Source organism: Falco cherrug, chromosome 7 (genome assembly GCF_023634085.1).
Source record: "Falco cherrug isolate bFalChe1 chromosome 7, bFalChe1.pri, whole genome shotgun sequence".
Classification (NCBI taxonomy): Eukaryota; Metazoa; Chordata; class Aves; order Falconiformes; family Falconidae; genus Falco; species Falco cherrug.
Window position 1 is genome coordinate 32800333 of NC_073703.1, and position 16800 is coordinate 32817132.

At 47.6% G+C, this 16800-nt stretch overlaps 1 protein-coding gene across 3 annotated transcripts; it reads right to left on the reverse strand.

The window, feature by feature from the left end:
• Positions 1-1276: 1276 nt before the first annotated feature.
• On the reverse strand, positions 1277-16175 carry DACT1 (dishevelled binding antagonist of beta catenin 1). 3 transcript variants are annotated; one of them, XM_055716883.1, is made up of 4 exons: positions 15626-16175; positions 13303-13435; positions 11638-11700; positions 1277-9222 (listed from the first exon to the last, which is right to left on the reverse strand). In XM_055716883.1, exons 1-4 carry the CDS (start codon positions 15965-15967, stop codon positions 7361-7363), a joined length of 2400 nt encoding a protein of 799 aa, XP_055572858.1. In that variant the 5' UTR covers positions 15968-16175; the 3' UTR covers positions 1277-7360. The 3 variants fall into 3 exon arrangements, with proteins under 3 accessions (XP_055572858.1, XP_055572859.1, XP_055572857.1); XM_055716884.1 differs by having other exon boundaries at positions 1277-9108; positions 11545-11700; positions 15626-16174; XM_055716882.1 differs by having other exon boundaries at positions 11545-11700; positions 15626-16173.
• Between the last annotated feature and the right edge of the window lie 625 nt (positions 16176-16800).

Consider the following 16800-nt stretch of genomic DNA (forward strand, 5'->3'; position numbering starts at 1 on the left):
GAAATCGGGTCAGTCATGAGTCCAGGAAAGAAAGCTGTAATGTGATATAGGTCAAACCCACAGAAACGCTGGGAACGTCTCCTTTTACAGTGGGCCCTTCCAAAAGGAAACCAACCCACTGTAAATAATGTGTCTGGGAAGAGAAGACAAATTTTTAACCCTTCCCTTGCGCTTACTGTTTGTTCAGTCAAACCGCAGCTTTTCTTGAAGCCAGGCAAAGTCACCCTCTCTGCACTTCCTAGCTCTGTCTCCAGTTCTGGGTAGCCCAGACATCCCACTGTTTTGCCAATCCCACTGCCTGAAACTGGGGTTCAAGTAAGGTTAGTCAGGCACATGAATGGCTGCTGTTCCAGACCCTACAGGTCTGGTGTCTGTGCCTGGCCCTCCCTGCCTGCATCACTCTCCTAGGTAAACCTGGACATCCAAGGCAAGCAGTGAAGGTAGAAAGGGTCATTCTGTTCCCGAGTGCCGTTCCCAGGACTTACACAAAGTCCTGCTACTGATACAGAGCACAAGTACATTCACTCTAATATATCTCTAGGTGGTTCTGGCTCAGTGCCCTCAAATACAACAAATAACAAATGCATCTCTTCCTTTAAAAGCACTTCCTTCTATTACTGCTTAAAGCACAGACTCAAGACCCTGCTTCTCCCAAGTTCAGATTAACAGTTTGAATCAAGTTTCACCATACAGGGAGAGCAGGGAGTCTTTCCAACATTAGCCAAGGGAAGTCACTGGGACAGCTTGTACAAACAGACGTAGGACGCTTGCAAAGATGAGCTTAGAGACCTTGATCCACTGGCATTCCTGAGTGTGTGCTTAATTCACCCCAACCACGAAGTACCCAAAGCATGCACTGAAATGCTTCGCTGAGTAAGAATGGGCTTAATCACATACTTAAACACTTACTGCATGAGTACTTCAGAGATTAAGATTGATTAGGTCCTTCTCCTCCCTGTACCTCATACTTCCCCTCCTCTTCATGAAAATCTCACTTCTGAAGCCACGAGGCTCACAGTGTACAAGGAGACACAGGGAACATATTTTTCAACAAGTTGCAAGTTTTCCAGCTTCCTGCCCTTGACGGCAGAAGACTTGAATGTTTTTTGGAAGAAAACACCTAATTTGCTTACAAAGCCATCACATCATGAGGTCAGAGTCCAAATCATATAGATTTCCTTCAGTATTGTCACAAAAATCTTAATTCCCAGGACCTTCAACTCCAACTCCTTTAAAAAGAACAAAAGCCAGATTTTCAGAGCTTGGCTCAGTGAAATCAAGTTATTAATGTTAATATACTTTATTGATCTTAAAGGAATACAACATGGAAACAAAGGCCATTAATTGAGAGGCTCTCTTTACATTAACAAGTCATTCAGCACAAACAGAGCAGATCCAAACTGAGGTCCCCCCAGGTACAATATACACAGTTCAAGTGTTTACTTCAGCCTAGATTTAGTCTAGTCTCCAATGTCATTTGGACCAAACTTGTCCACATTTTTTGACTGGAAGCTATTTCAGGGAGCCGTCACTGGTTCTGACTCCCATGTCCCTGTCCAGGTAGAAGCACATTTGCTGTGCCCCTGGAGTAGACTGTCTGGGTTAGCATTCCAGAGGCATCTAGCTAGCTTCCACCAAAACTGCTCTGCTGTCCAAACCAACATGCAGTAAGTGCAGATGACCATGGGATTCACTTCCAGATTGCTCTGTTGCTTCAAACAAAAGCAGAAAGGTAGAGACAGTCAGAGGGAGAGAAAAAGCTCTCCAAGGACAGCAAAGTCGCAAGGCAAGGTGCAGTAGGTGCATTCTGTCACTAGGATGGTTCATTTGGTTTGGAGGTCATCAATTTTTTCTACAGTTTAGAAGAAACTGTAGGGTGTAAAATTGCTGCCCAACAGTGACTCACACAGTAGACTAACATAGGGACTATGTCCATAACAGTGTTCTCATTACAGTGGGACGACGCTCACCATAACAGAGGACATCAGCACAGGTTGCCCAAGTGAAAGGGTGGATGAAATTATTCTGCCATAGGACAAGAGTGGCCAGAAATACATGTCCATAGCTTGAATAAATGCATGCCACCAGCAGCCAAGCCTGCAAAGTGAACCGCTTTGCAAAGCAATGCAACACTTGTCTTCAGCAGCAGTTGGGAGGCCAAATAAAGAGTGAGGAAATTCAATTGCATAGACAACGCCCATCAGCTGCACCAAGATCCTAGGAATGCAGGAAATGGCCTGCTGAGTCAGCAGGATGGTGCATCTCCTCCAGCTAATGGTGCTTCAGTGGCTGCAGGAAAAGTCTTTAGGGGGAGCACGCAAGCCCGGCCACTATTTGCAGTCCATTCACCCCACATGCCTCCTAGCACCCACAGTCATTGGGGATGGTAGAGCACACATCCTTCCCTACCTTCTCTAACCCCTTTGAACTTGCTGATACTGTATCTGTCTTGCCCTTTCCTGTGGCAGAAAATCCCCCGCTGTGTAAAAAAGCACTTTCTATTTATCCCTCTTAAACCAATCTCCCACTTGTTTCCGTATGTCTCCCCTCATTCCAGCATTGTGGGTTTTTTTTAAACTCCAGAGCAACTGTTTTTCACCACAGTGCTCCATCTATACCGTTTAGTTAGAGAAAGAAACATCATGCCATGCAAGGAGCCTCAGCACAATTCCTGGCAAGTTCAGAAAAACTCAGGAGAAAGGCAAGTTTGAAAGATAGACCTGAGGTTTCTGAATGGTCTCCACCAGTTTGCAGTCTCTGCATCCTCTCTGCATTGTGCAGAGGACACTGCAAAGAGCTGAGAAGGGTTCAGTTTTTTTGTACTAGCAACTCAGTTGTCTGTATTATTGTTAGCTACTCCAAAAGATATGTACTAGATACTGAAGTTAGCTATTAAAAATGTCTTTAGCTGTTTCTGCTTCCTCAAAATGTTCGTGTCCTTGCTCCCTCCCATGAGAAAAATCACAGGGTGAGGGAGACCCATACCCGCCCGGCGTGGCGAGTCATCCCCCGAGTGGTGATGGCAGCTAATAAAAGGCTCTGCTGTGGCAGGAAGGGATGTAGATCCCTCAAGGATGGCTTTGCCAGCTGCCACCTGAGGAGTGCCCGACCTTGCTCTGAGCCAACAGACAGAGAGATTTGGGATTAGTGAAGGCACAGGACTCATGGAGAATCTTTTGTCTGTCCTTACCCAGGATGAACCTCAAGCCAGAAGAAAACTTGCAAGGGATGGACAGATTCCCTCTGAAGCTCCAGGACATGGAAAGCTGCAGAGGGCTAGGACCAGCAGGCTCTTTTGCAAGCAGGGGTTTTGCTATGGAAGGTCAAATACAGACCTGGGGGACTGGTGCTTATCACTTGTCCTAGTAAAGCTCTTGCAGGACTTCACCAGATGGTTAAAGAAACTGGCAGTGCTGACAGTGGCCTTGATCATTTAAAGAGTACTAGAAGAAATGAGGCAGAGACCTGCAGAGGACCCTGTTTAGCCCAGTCCAATTTACTGAGCTAAGCATCAGACTGAAACACCTCCTCTTTCAGCCTCTCCTGGAAATACAGATGAGTCAAGGTTAGATGACTCCATTTACGGGACTCTCCATTCTCACCTTCCTTCAAACCCAGCTGTCCAAACCCTTGTGCCACAGGCACATCAAATTTCTCATGACAAGCATGAGGTCCACACCACAGCTGGGACATCTAGGCACAATGCCAGGGCCTCACTGACCCTGCACACACCGGACACAGCTCGCTTCGTCATCTGCTGACCCACAGCTGGTGGCTGGGGTTAGGGAGCAGAAGACAGACCCAAAAAGCCTCCTGGAAGGCAGACAGCCCAGTGACACTCCGCCCTTTCAGATGACAGCACCTCAGAGGGTGTGTGGCACTGATTCCTGCAGTGGGAGAGATGGTACTTCAGAGGTGTGCAGCGACACTATATAGCCTGAATTGCAAGGAATCCAGCTAAAGGGGTCTGTCTGCCTTTGTCCTTTATATTAAGCATATGCTTTCTGTACTTTCCCGCACTCAGTTACATATGGAGCACAGGGGTAACTAATCCCAAACCTCTTCAACTTGCCCTCACCTTGAAATAGGCCCCAGTGCAATGAAGAGAAATGTTCCCGCCTCAAACTTCCAAAGACTATCATAAACACTGGGGATAATTAAAACATGAACATTATGAAAAATATACTGGCAAGGCCTCAAGGCTGTGGAGCTGGAAAGCCAGGTAGCTTAAAGAAGTGCCAGATACTGAACTGGTCTCCAAGATTAGCAGATGTTTTTCAACCTAACATTGCAAAAACTTACTAACTTCGATGTGTTTCCTAAATCAGAACCAGAGAAGAGAATGTGTGTTGTGTATTGGGACTGTATCAAGTACTTTTCCAGCACTGAAAGATCTTCTATTTAAAAAAAACACAAAGGAAGGGGTAGGGGTGGGGGTGGGGGTGGGGGTTGTTGTAGAAAGAACTAGGCCTGTTTAAAGGATTCTGGATGCTTACCTAAATCATGTAAGAAAAGGAAAATTCCTTCCCCAAACTGAAAAGACTTGGATGCAATTAAGATGGAGATAGCATCAGCTCATTTCCCTGTCTGGTATTAAACTATTAAACTATTCAGCACAAGTACTGCAGAATACAGTGGTTGCATCTGATACAGTCTTACAATATTTAGGTGGTCATTTTCTTTTTTTTTTTTTACTCAATTATCTAACAAGAAACTATTCAGCAGCTCACTTTTGAAAACCAGCTTCCCTCACCTGGGACAAGACAATGTGCAATTAAAAACTCATCATCCCAAAGCCACTGGTTGGTTTGTCTTCTCACCAGCAGCTACTTTACAGCCAAAGAGACAGAGTACATGTCTGAAGATCCTCCCCACTACACTTTGAGGAGATTTACAGGGATTTGCATGTTTTTCTCGCTCAAAGAGAGATTATGTGGCACGATTAAGAGATAGTCCAGGAAAGAAACTACTAGCTTCGACAAGTTTCTTGACATTCCCTTTGTTTGATATAACACCCATCAGTTATTAAGGGGAATGCACTAAGTTGCTGCTTAGCCTTAGTAATGCCATGTTTAATAACAAACATTACTTCTCTCCCCTCTCTGCAGTGACAGCCATTGTCCAGTAATTTCTGGATGAAATATTATATATAAACATTTTACGCATAGACAGATATAAGCTGCCTTTCCATGTGTAAAGCCATGGGAGAGTTATGACCAGAGAAGACCAGTTACAGCTTTTCCTGTTTCATGGGAGATGGAAGTACAAGGACTTTCTGGGTCACTGAATGCAGAACCTTGTGACCATACTGCAAGACCCCTTCACAGAAACTGACATTCTTCTGTTAAGAAAAGGGAAAAAAAGTAATACGAGAAACATATTTTATACGTAGGGGTTTGCTACACTGCAGATTAAAAAACAAAATCTGCCACTTAGAAATTTACCACTGTCTCAGAAGATGCTCCATGAGACATTTAATTCTGGGTAGATATCTCCTTGCCACACTTGCAATGCAAGGAAAACTGAGAAAAAACCCTCTGCCTTTCAGGTAGGTGACAGCCCAAAGGACACAGAGTCATCACAAAGGAAGGTGTCTGCTCAGCAGACCTTGCTATGGAATGGACAAGCTGTACACATATCCCTGAAATTCATAGCAGTCACAGCATCCACACCAGTTGTACGTCCACCACTTCAAGGGTGCCAGAGCAGAAGATGAACCTGCAGAAACCAGCCCAGCCTCTGGGCCCTGCCACAAACCTCCAGCCTTCCCACCAGGCAGCTTCAAAGCTGCTGCTGCGAAGAGAAGCAATGCTGTCTACAGTTAGCTCCTTTCTCCTTTGTTGGCAGACTCACCTCCAGTCCTATGGGAAGAAAGAAACTGAGAGAGACCAGTGGGTGACACAATTGTCACTTCTTTCCATAACCTTATCAGGGCTGTGATAGCAGTCAGCTACCATACCTAAAGAGGGCACCAGGGACAGCAAGTCTGTGCTCTCCTCCACCCAGCCCAGCTTCCAGAGCACACAGCTCTTGGGGATTTATTTCCTGGACATTTCAGAGGGACACCTGTTGCATTACACAGATCTATTTGGTTACAGAAACCTACCATCTGCCCCCATGTTGTACCAACCAAAGTCTGCAAGCACCCTGACAGCAAGGAGGATTAATATTACATTTCCATCTGCTCCGCAACACGAGCTGCCTGTAAGCAACAACCAAAAAATGCCTGTGAGCTCCTAAATCCCATTTTGTCCTTAAAAAATGCAAGTTACAGAAAGAACAAGAGGAGCCGTGACAATCCGGTTCCTTCAAAGCACAAGTCACATTCCCAGCAACATTTTAATCTTACTCCGTTTCCTGCATGGTTAAATGCAGAGAACATTAACAGGTCACATCGGAGACATCTAAGTGGTGACAGAGTCAATATAAAACCACTGACTGGGTCTGCATCAATGTAACAAACTTTAAGTATTAAAACAGACTGTTTATTACAGCATATGATGTGTTATATTAATTTACACAATGATATATATATATAAAAACAGCCATTGATGATGTACAGTAAATTGGACATCAACAGGAATATTTAAACTACTGATACTCATGCACGTGACATGCATATGGGTTTTTTTTTCTTTTTCAAAAGCAGTTTTACACAATATACTGAAGTTACTACACCTTGGTCAGCTACTCCAACAGTTTACTCTCAACACCACCACCGTCCGGAGTGGGACTCCCAGGAGATTAGAGCAGAGTGCACTCCAGAGAAGATGACTTAACCTCAGAGAGATTGAACAGGAGCCCTTTCCTGGTGGGGGAAGGCTGGGGGAGGACAGGGGTGAGTTTCAAGAAGAGAATCAACAAGAAAAGGGAAAAAAAAAACCAAAACCCAACCAAAAAAAGGCCAGGAGGAAGAAGTTCCAGATGTGGCAACAGGAGCAGCAGAAAGGGACAAGTAAAAACATGAAGACCACCCACATACCCTCCCCCTTATCCCCTAAAAACTTATGACCTTAAGCTGTTGATATCCTGTATAAGACCCAGAACTGGAAAAACTAGGCAAGGAAGATCCATTCCCAGAAACATCAGCCTTTTTTCAAAGCCTTCTGACACCATGCACTGGAGGCTGTTCACCACTGAAATGGCATTGTTATGGTTTTGTTTTTTTAAAAACAAGTATAACGGTCTTTAATTTCCACATAAAAGGCACTAGTATCCACCCAAGTTCTGAAGACAAGTGACATAATTTACCTTAAGTTTTAAATATTTGTATAAAAAGAAAAAAAATCTGTGGAAATATGTACACAAAAGCACCTTGCTTCGGAAAGCAGAAGCAGATACATTCCACCGAGTCACCTCATTAGACAGTTGTCATGAGCTTCAGGGAGCCCGACCGAAAGCGAAGGATTTTCTTCTTGAGGTTATGGGAGGCTTTGATTTTGACAAAGGCCTTTGCTGCATTTTCATGCAGCTCTGGGGCTGTGACTGTTTGGATGGGGAGTGTCTGGACAAACTGAGACCAAATAAGGCCCCCGCTCTCATCAGAGTCACTGGTTGTCGTGCTCTCCCCTACGAACTCCACCTCGCTCAGGCTTGACTCGCTGTCCCCAAAGCAGTTCGTCGTGTAGTTGCTCTGCTCATCCTCGCTCGTGTCCACCACGGTGGAGTGGAACAAGGACTCGCACTCCGCCGAGTACTCCGAGTCGCTGGCCACATAGGCGTATGGGCTGACGTAGGGCAGGGGGACCTGTGAGTAGACCCCCACACCTTCCCGCCGGTTCCTCCTCGCCCTCCGTAGGGCCTCCTCATACGAAATCTCTGCCGATGACTTCCACCGGCGGTAGTCAGCCCTCTTATGTTTAGGCTTGGCCACCACGACCTCTCGGCCATGCCCATGGGACCGAATGGCGGATTTGTGCAGGCCAGCCTGCCGACTTGGGATGCCCGACTCCTGCTGCAAGCTGCTGCCTCTCTTCCCCCGTGAGGAGGGTTTCTTCAGTTTCTTATTTGTATCCAACTCATCAGGAAAGCGGCACTTCTTGCCAACAGGCTTGGTTTTCTCCCGCAAGGTCTGCACACTGTTTTCCAGCCCGTTGGCAAGGTGGGGCCTGTGTTTCAGCACGGAGCTTTTCAAAATCTTGACATTTCGGGTGCCTTTGTGAAGCTTCATGCTTTGCTGCTGGGCCGGTATGTACTGGGCGTTGACCAGCAACCCATCGTCCAGGCTCTGGGAGGAAGAGCCCTCGCTTTTGAAATCCAGCGCGGGCCTCTCCTCAACAGCAGGCGATGAGGAGCGAGCCGCCTGCAAGCTGCTCTTCAGCAGGACTTTTTTGGGAGGCTGGCTGACCCGGTGGTTCTCCGGCTGCAGCACCACGGGCTTCCCCGGGCTCTCTTTGGGAGATGCAGCAAAGAGCTGACCGTTCTCTTTGGGGACATCCCCCGCTGCAGCCACTGCGTTGCGGCTGAGCTCTGGAGGTGCCGGTTTGACACCCCGTGACAGGTGCTTGCTCTGAAGTTCACTTGTCGTGGCGGGTGGGAAAGCTGCTGGCAAAGGTGCCTTCCTACTCTCCAGCTGCTCACTGGCTGGCTCCCTTGGCCTCTGCTTTAATGGGGAGGGTGCCGCATGGTCCAGAGCAGTGGTCCCACCAGAAGGCAAGCATGCTTGCTTGGAGCTCTTCAGGTTCACGACGTTACCATGAGCCACCACCCCAGCAGGCTGCCTGACACACATGCTTCCATGCCTCAAGATCCCTTTGGTGGGATCGGCATTGAGACTCGTCCTGGGTTTGTTAGTCCTTACCGCGTGAGTCTTTTTCTGAACCAGGCTTAAGATGTAACTGTCTATCCTCTTGCTGGTGGAAGGACACGGCGCCAGCCAGGAGCTTTGCGGGACAAAGGTGTTAGTGGATTTTCCAGAGTCTGTTTCAGATCCAGCGCAAACATCGCTAACGTCACAACCAAGCCTCTCCTCTTCTCGCTGGGGGTTTTCAGTCACGGGGAGAAGAAACATGGGACTCTGCACAGCTACTGCATGGAGTGGGCTGGGGTACCGGTAGACGTCATTCCCATTTTTAGACACCAGATCACACTGGTACTTTGGATGTACATCTGCAACGACATCGAGGGAATTTGAGTGCGGTGTGGACAAAGAGCGACAGACAGAGCCTGCGGTCTGGTCCTCATGCTGGCCTTCCTTATTATAGTCCATCCAGCCTATGAGATCTGAAAGGCATTTTAGAAAAGTTTAGAGAGCCTGCCAGGGACAGTTCTGCTACGTTTTTCACGTGCTGCCAAGGACGCTGGTCCCATCTACGCATACGATGCAATGTTTCAACTACAGCAGCGCTGTTCAGAGGAAACCTTGCAACCAGGGATGTGATTCAAGCAATACAAAAGCAGCACTATTCTTCTGTGGGTGTCTTTGTAACTGCAGCTATGTAGGATTTACCCCAATATGACTACACGGTTAAAAAAAGAATAATAAAAAAAATCACAGCCCTAATGACAACATTTACATTGGTCTCAAATCTGTGCCTAGGTTGCTAAGAGCTTCCTATTTCACTTGCAAGCCATCCAGAAGTCTGTAAGGGTCTCCTATGATTATACGTTACACAGCTACCTGTAAAACTCGCTGCTGGCCTCAGCACATATGAATCTTATATTTTACTTTACTAAATCCAGAGTAACAAAAAATATAGACAAGACACCAATGAATTCTTTCAGCTTATTGACAAATTTAACTTCCAAATTTTTTCAAGCATACCTTGGGTCACAAAAAAAATTCCAGATCTAATTTCATTGTTGTTATTATTATCATTGCTATTGTTTTTATCATCATAATTATTTCATAATTATAATAATGCTAATAACAATAACAGATGCTCCTTGTGAGCAATAAAGTGTTAAAGAATGGGAAACAGGCTCAGCCTTCCATAGAAGTACAAGAAGTGCAGGTCAATCCAGCTGACATCCTAGCCTTAGCTCTGCAAAGAGTTCTGTAAGAGAAATCCAGTGCGTTTCAAGATGCATGAGTCAGACTTAATGGCTAAGGCACTTACTTGGGAGGTAAGCAACCTTAGGAGCAGGGCTTCGGTCCAAGCACCTAAGATTATTATTTTCTCAAGCTTATGTTGCCCTTGTCTACTTGGGTAGGGGTACAATCTAAATGATCCTTCTAGGTCACTGTCAGTCCTGTTTTCTACCCTTAGGCTAGAAACTTCAGACAGGGTACTCAAATTTGAATGCTCAGTGCTTGTCACTTATCTAAGGCTTGTTTCAAAAGAGGTCTCTCAGACCTGACAGATATCATGTGTGAACAGGAGAGAAAGAACAGGGAAGTTAGGAGCACGAACTTCCTCCAGATCACCTCACAGTTCTCCCACATTTCCTAAGTTCTACGTCGATGCCTGGAAACATTGACAAAAAGACTTCTTTGAAACATGCCAGTTGGTGAAATTTCATCTCTAAAGTGAGACAGTATGAATAATGAAAATTTTAGGTTTTCATGACGTATACAGAAAACAACCAGCTACGCAATCAGCTGGAATTCCTTGTGTATGTTTTTCCTTTTATGTATGGCCGATGAAGATCACATATACCTTACAATGGGGTACATTAAATTACCTCAAGCTGCTCAAAGGATAACTTAGAGGACTTCTCAGCATCTCAGTATGAATGTATCCCAGGCTGTATTTTCCCACTTCAGAGTTAGAAGAACGTGAATTATTGTGTCCTTGATTCACAACAAATCACTATAAGTTAACCTTAAAGAGCAGAACGGAAATTGGAAATACTATGGTTAGAAGCATCCTCCACAACCCAAAATGAACTAAAACTTTTGAATGAGCATGTCTGCAACCAGTAACGATCACAGAGTCCTACTGAGGTAGGTGTCCTATCCGGACAACAGACAAAGGAGGCTTCCTATTTAACCAACCTCACACATTAAGGTTTGCATCTTCAGCCTAGTGTCCAGGGAAAGTCTCTGTCAAAGAGACCTGTTTTTTCCCTGTTCCTGATGTCTATTTGTTTATATGACATAAATGCAGGACACACCTCAGCATGGTCACCTGGGGGTTGAGGACCATCAGAACTGACAAAATGACTGCTATAAACAGACTGACATGCAGCCTGACCTCCTAAAACCTGTAGCTAGCTCCTTACTCTGTCACTTTAATGAAGACATGGCTGTGATCTGTCTTTAATTATTGCTATTTGCTGAAAATGCTTTTCTAAAGGAAACCATGAGAAATTAGCCAACTAATGTGCTTATGTGTATAGTTACCACTGCCCTCTACTGGGTAGAGCAGCTGTCATATTTTCACGTGTTTAGAGGGACATTTTCACATGTAAGGCTGGACTAGCGGAGGGCAAACAGTCCCGCCTCATGACCCATGTACATGATAGGCACTGGTACCTTTTCAGAGCATAGTAAGTCAAATGAAAGGAAGAAGGGTTAATCCAACCCAGATACTCCTGAGGCAGTATTTCCAAAGCCAAAGCCACCTCCTGGAGTATGATGTATTCGACCTGCTTTTACTATACCTGCAGATTTAGGGCGTCCATCTGAGATATTCAGTGTTGCCTCCAAAGGGCTGCAAAAGCAAGTGCTAGAATGGCAACTGGATAAACACTCACTGAAGACAGAGTTAGATGAATTGGAGAGCGATCCAGAAGCTCCATCACTCAGCTCATAAAACCCTATAAAAATAAGAGTTTGGATTTATATTAGTTATGTCTACACAAAGTTACCATTTGTGTCCCTAGAAAGGCAGTCAAGCTGATGTTTATGTTGGCTTAGTCTATTGCAATTAGTTATGGGATTTCATTCAGTCACCCAAAAAAACAGTGTACAATTTAGTAATATCCTTATTGCTATGAAGGATTCCATTTAAAAGTAAAGCGCTTAAAAGTAAAAAAGCAGAACTTTACTTAGCGTATGAAATTTTGAACTTTTTTTTCTTTAACCTGTACAGCGGCTGGGGTTTTAACCTTTACAGGGGTTTTCAGACTTTAGCAAGAGGATCCAGGCTGTGTTTGACAGCCCACTCATTTAACAGTGTATTATACTTCCAAGACAGACTCTCCAGCTATTACTTGACTACAAAATTTCTACCAAGTGTTGGGCCCAATGCTATCCATTATTTTCCTCAAAGTTCTGGTGATAAATATAGTATTGGTGGAAGACATGAAAGAAGAAAAATGGTAAATAATGTGCAGACACAGAAAATATAATTTCCTGGTAAATTTGGACTACTCAAGAAAAATATGACATACCATAATAAAAATTTAAATTGTACATTTAGGAATAAGGAATGCAGGTCATGGCTACAGAATGGGGATGCATCCTGGAAAGGACTTAGTGTGGAAAAGCAGCTCAATCAAGCTTAATGATATGGCAAAAAAAGCTAATGAGACTGTTGGATGTACAAAAAGACTGAATAGCAGCAGGGAAATTACTTCAGCAGTCTATACAGCACTGGTAAGAAAGACATTGGGAATGGTGTGCCTGGTCCTTGAATCCAGCATGCTTATAATAACGCTAAAAAACTGGAAAGGGGCCATAAAGCTATTTAAGAGCTTGGAAAAATGTCTTAAAACAAATGACCTAATGAACTTGACCTGTTTAGCTCATCAAAGAAAGTCAGGAATTACATTGTATAGCACCTCCAAGAGGAGAAAAAGCTGGATACTGGAAGACCTTACTCTATGGGAGAAAAGCATATAAAAAAAAATCAGTGCTGGAACAAATTGAATTCAGATTAGAAATTACCACGGTTTTAACAATTGCAAGTGGGTGGATTCTCTACTTCTGTGTCTTCAGAACAAGTTTAGATGCCTCTAGGAAAGGTTCCTCATTATTAAATACCACTTACTGGCTTCAACGCAGCTAGAATGGGATGAAATGCAATATGTGGTCCCCCATCAAATTGTTTGATTCAGTACTCCCTTCTGGCTCTAAGATCAATTTTGACATCTTCCTCCTGCTGACAGTGTTTCCTTTCACCATTTTTCCTGTAGCCTCCTTCCTAATGTGCAGGAGAATTAGAACTTTCTGAACTAATTCGTGGGTGACCTTGGAAAAAAAATTAAAAATGCCCCAAACACTAAAAATCTAATTGAAATTGAAATGCTCCTCTGAATATCTTGCCTACAAACAGCAACCTTTCCAGTGGTAGGTGAAACTTGCTAGTAGGCATTAATTATCAGAGTGTGAACACGCTATAGACATTTACTACTGTAGTACTGAAAACTACAGCCAGTTTAATTCGAGGTGCCAAGGGAGGCCCCATTTTGCCTCACCTGAACTTGGACGACTGTCTGTCTCGAGGTGTTCATCCGTCGTTTTCTCCACGTCCAGGCGGAGATCACTTATTTGCTTATCTAGCTCTTGTAACTGATTTAATAGGCCGGCGTCCCTCCTCCTCAAGCAGTTCTGGAAAACAAGAAGACAAACAACATCAGCTCATTCAGTGCAGCAGACATGAAGGGGCTCCAAAGACAATCAGCTTTCTCCATCTCAGCATCGCAAAAATGCCTTGTCAATATTCTTTTATTAAAAAAAAAACCACAAAACAAAACAGAACAGAGCTCTGAAATTCTAGATAGATGCTCTGGATAAATATTTAACTGAAGAGTTACGCAGGCACTTCGTTCCAGCCTCTTCCAGCCAGTTCTACATAAGGAGCATGCTCCACAATTTGGGAAGACCAAGATGTGATGCTGGCAAAGGGCCCCTCGCCCCTTTGCGGGACCACAGCTGTAACAACAATGCTGTATTGTATGATATGGTCAAACCAGACCTGTGCACGTGAAACGGGCCACTTCAGCGAACAGACAGCTTTGCCACTGTAATAGGGGATGTTCACCACCACGGTGACATTAGTCAAAGATCACATCTGTTCACATAAAGGGACGAAACAGCTCTGCCAACAAGTGCCTGTAGTGGGGGAACCACCTTGTTCTGCTGCACATTATGAGCTTATAGTCTGCCATATAGACAGCAAGATTCCCAGAGCTGGGATCACAGCCCTTTTATTAGTTTTTCAGTGCAGCAGGAAGGAAGAGTAATTCTTCCTCTTCTCCCATTATAATTGTATAAAATTGCTGTGAGATGAATTTTAAGGCTATTTATGAAGGTAATTTGATGGCATAAAATAAGCAGTAAGAAATGATTTTGTAAGGCACTCATTAACCCACGGTCAATGCAATCAGTTTCTCTGTGTGTATTATAATGTTGCTTATCCATCATCTGTTCAGCTGCATACCCTTTAATTGTTCTGGCTTTGAGGAAAGTGGGGGAGTCAGGAGGAAGGTTTCTCTCTCCCCCCCCCCCCCCCTTTTATTTTTTAAGTGCATCATTTGATCAGCACCCTGCGGTGCTCTGATACGCTCATTGCAGAGTTTTGATGCTCATAACTGGACTCGTTCTAAACCCATTAAATCCAGGACAACCTTTCCCCTGGGGTGGGCCAGTCCTCAGGCAAAGGGAAAGCAAATGCGAGGCCGTTTGAAGAAGTGCTGGCATTTAACACCATCCTCGGAGAACCAAAGGGGCGATCCCAGGTCTTTGTCCCCCATTTCTAATGGGAGCCGGCTGGAAGCCAGACTGCCAGAGGTGATGGGTTCCAGCGGTAACTCGCTGCGCCTGCTACTGCCACCGGTGTCCCCCTCCCCCCGCGAGCACCGCATCTGGTTCCAATCTGCAATGTCAAGTGCACAAATTAAAAGTGCTACCACAAATCCACGGGGGGGGTTTGGGTTCGGGAGTTTTTGGATTGGTTTTTTTTTGTTTGTTTGTTTTTTTGAGTAATGATTCCCTGGTCCTTCACTACGACTCTTTAGCAGCCAGCCTCTTTCTCAGCAGACGCATCGTTTATTTTTAGCTTCTACAGAAGGAAATAATTCTAAATTAACTAAACCGAAAGATCAAGAAGAAAAAAAAAAAAAGGGAAAAAAAATGGGGGTGGGGGGCGGGGAAAAGAAGAAATCAAGCAAAAAAATCACGCAGTCCAACTTCTCCTTGGGTGAAAGCAAATGCTGAGCCACGCACAAAGACGGCCAGGCACAGCTGTACGCTATTTTCATTGAAAAATGATCTGCCGCTTCATGCCGCCCTCCATCTCTTCCCACAGCAGCTACACAGCGCGTCCTTCAACAAAAGCATCCCTTATTTTAAGGGGCCCGATCCCGCCCGCGCCGGAACGCTCGTTACCTCCTCCCGGGTTGCGACCCAGGCGCTCGCTCCCAACTTCCATTCAAGGCAACGGCAGCGCCGCTCACGCCTTGAATGGCGATGGGCCGCCGGCCTGGCTCTGGAACCGGGAGGGGCACGGTACACCCCCCAGCGAAACGCCGGCAGCGCCCGCCGGTGTCACCGCTCTGGCCGGCCCCCCGGAGGCCCGGCCCCCCGCGGCCGCTGCTCCCCGCCGCCTCACCTGGGCGGCCGCCACCGCCGCGGCGGCGTGTGACAGCGGCGCGGGCAGCACCCGCGGCCCCTCCGCGCCAAGCCCCCGCCGGCCCCGCCGAGCCCCTCCGCGCCGAGCCCCCCGCCGCCCCGCCGGGACCCCGCCGGCCCCGCCGCCCGCAGCCGGCCCCGCCGCCCGCAGCCGGCCCCCCCGCTCACCAGCTGCCTCCGCAGGAGGAGGATGTTCTCCTCCAGGAACTTCTCCTCCAGGCTGCGCGGCGGCGGCCCCTCGCCCGGCGGCTCCCCGCGCCCGCCCTGCGCCCCGGGCCCCGCGCCCGCCGGCCGCCGCAGCAGGAGGCTCTTCACCAGCAGCTCCTGCCGCTGCCGCAGGTACTCCAGCTCGCCCAGCCCGGCCAGCGTGGCCTCCAGCCGCTCCCGGGTGCGCTGCCGCTCCGCCTCCGCTTCGCCCTTCTCCCGCCAGCGCGCATCGGGCTCCCGCGGCCCCCCCGCCTGCCCCGGCCCCGCCGCCGCGGCGGCGGCTGCCGCAGGGCTCGCCTTCATCGCCGGGGAGGGGGCGGCCGCCGCTGACAGGCCCTGCCCGCGGGGGGCAACCGCCGCCGAGCCCCGCGCTGCCGCCGCCGTCGCCGCCGGTCGCGAATGGGCCGCGGGGCGCCCGGCTCCCTCCCCGGCTGCCGCCGCCCCGCGCCCGCCCACCGCCGCCCCTCCCTCCCTCTGCCCTCCCCGCCCGGCGGCGGCTCCACGCCCGCGGTCGCCTTCCTCCTCCTCCTCCTCCCCCCAGCCCGCGCCTCCATCGTCCCCCGGCGGGCCGGGGGAGGGCGGCCGTGCTGCCCGCTCCCCTCGCCGGTGACCCCCGGAGCCCCGCACAGGCCGGCGGCAGCGCGGTGCGGGTCGTGCTGCTCATACAGCCCGACGCGTCCCAAACTGGAGCCGAAATGATGCACCGGGGGGGGGGGGCGGGGGGAATCCCGGCTTGAAGGGGCGAGGGTGGAGGGAGAAGGTAGGGAAAGGTGGGAAGCAGAGGAGGACGGGACAGTCCTTGCACCAGGGTGCTGAGCACGCTGTAGGCACAAGGGTCAAGACAAAGTGTTGCTTCAAAGCCCCATTGAATCGACTGGCCAAAAAAGCCGTAATGAAGTGAACTTCCTAACAGCGTGTAGACTAGTTGCAGCAAAGGGTCTGCAATTAGGTTTTCAATGGCGAAGCAGTGGAAAGGCAGGGGCGGAGGGGAGCAAATCCAGATGCTGAAGAAAAATCTTAGTATCGAAATACAGGAAGAACTGATTTGCAGACATGTGCCGAGGGGGGGATATGGAAGAGGAAGAAGAAAGCATTGAGGGAGCCCTTCACAGCATGGGGTTTGTTGGAAAAGATGT

Bases quoted from the DNA above. Each gene is read 5' to 3' on its own strand.
- DACT1 (XM_055716882.1), bottom strand. From the start codon at position 15,967: ATGAAGGCGAGCCCTGCGGCAGCCGCCGCCGCGGCGGCGGGGCCGGGG. The intron at 13,436-15,625 runs GTGAGCGGGGGG...CTTGTTTTCCAG, and splicing joins TCCTCCTGCGGAGGCAGCTG to AACTGCTTGAGGAGGAGGGA. The intron at 9,223-11,544 runs GTATAGTAAAAG...AATGCCTTTCAG, and splicing joins TGGACGCCCTAAATCTGCAG to ATCTCATAGGCTGGATGGAC.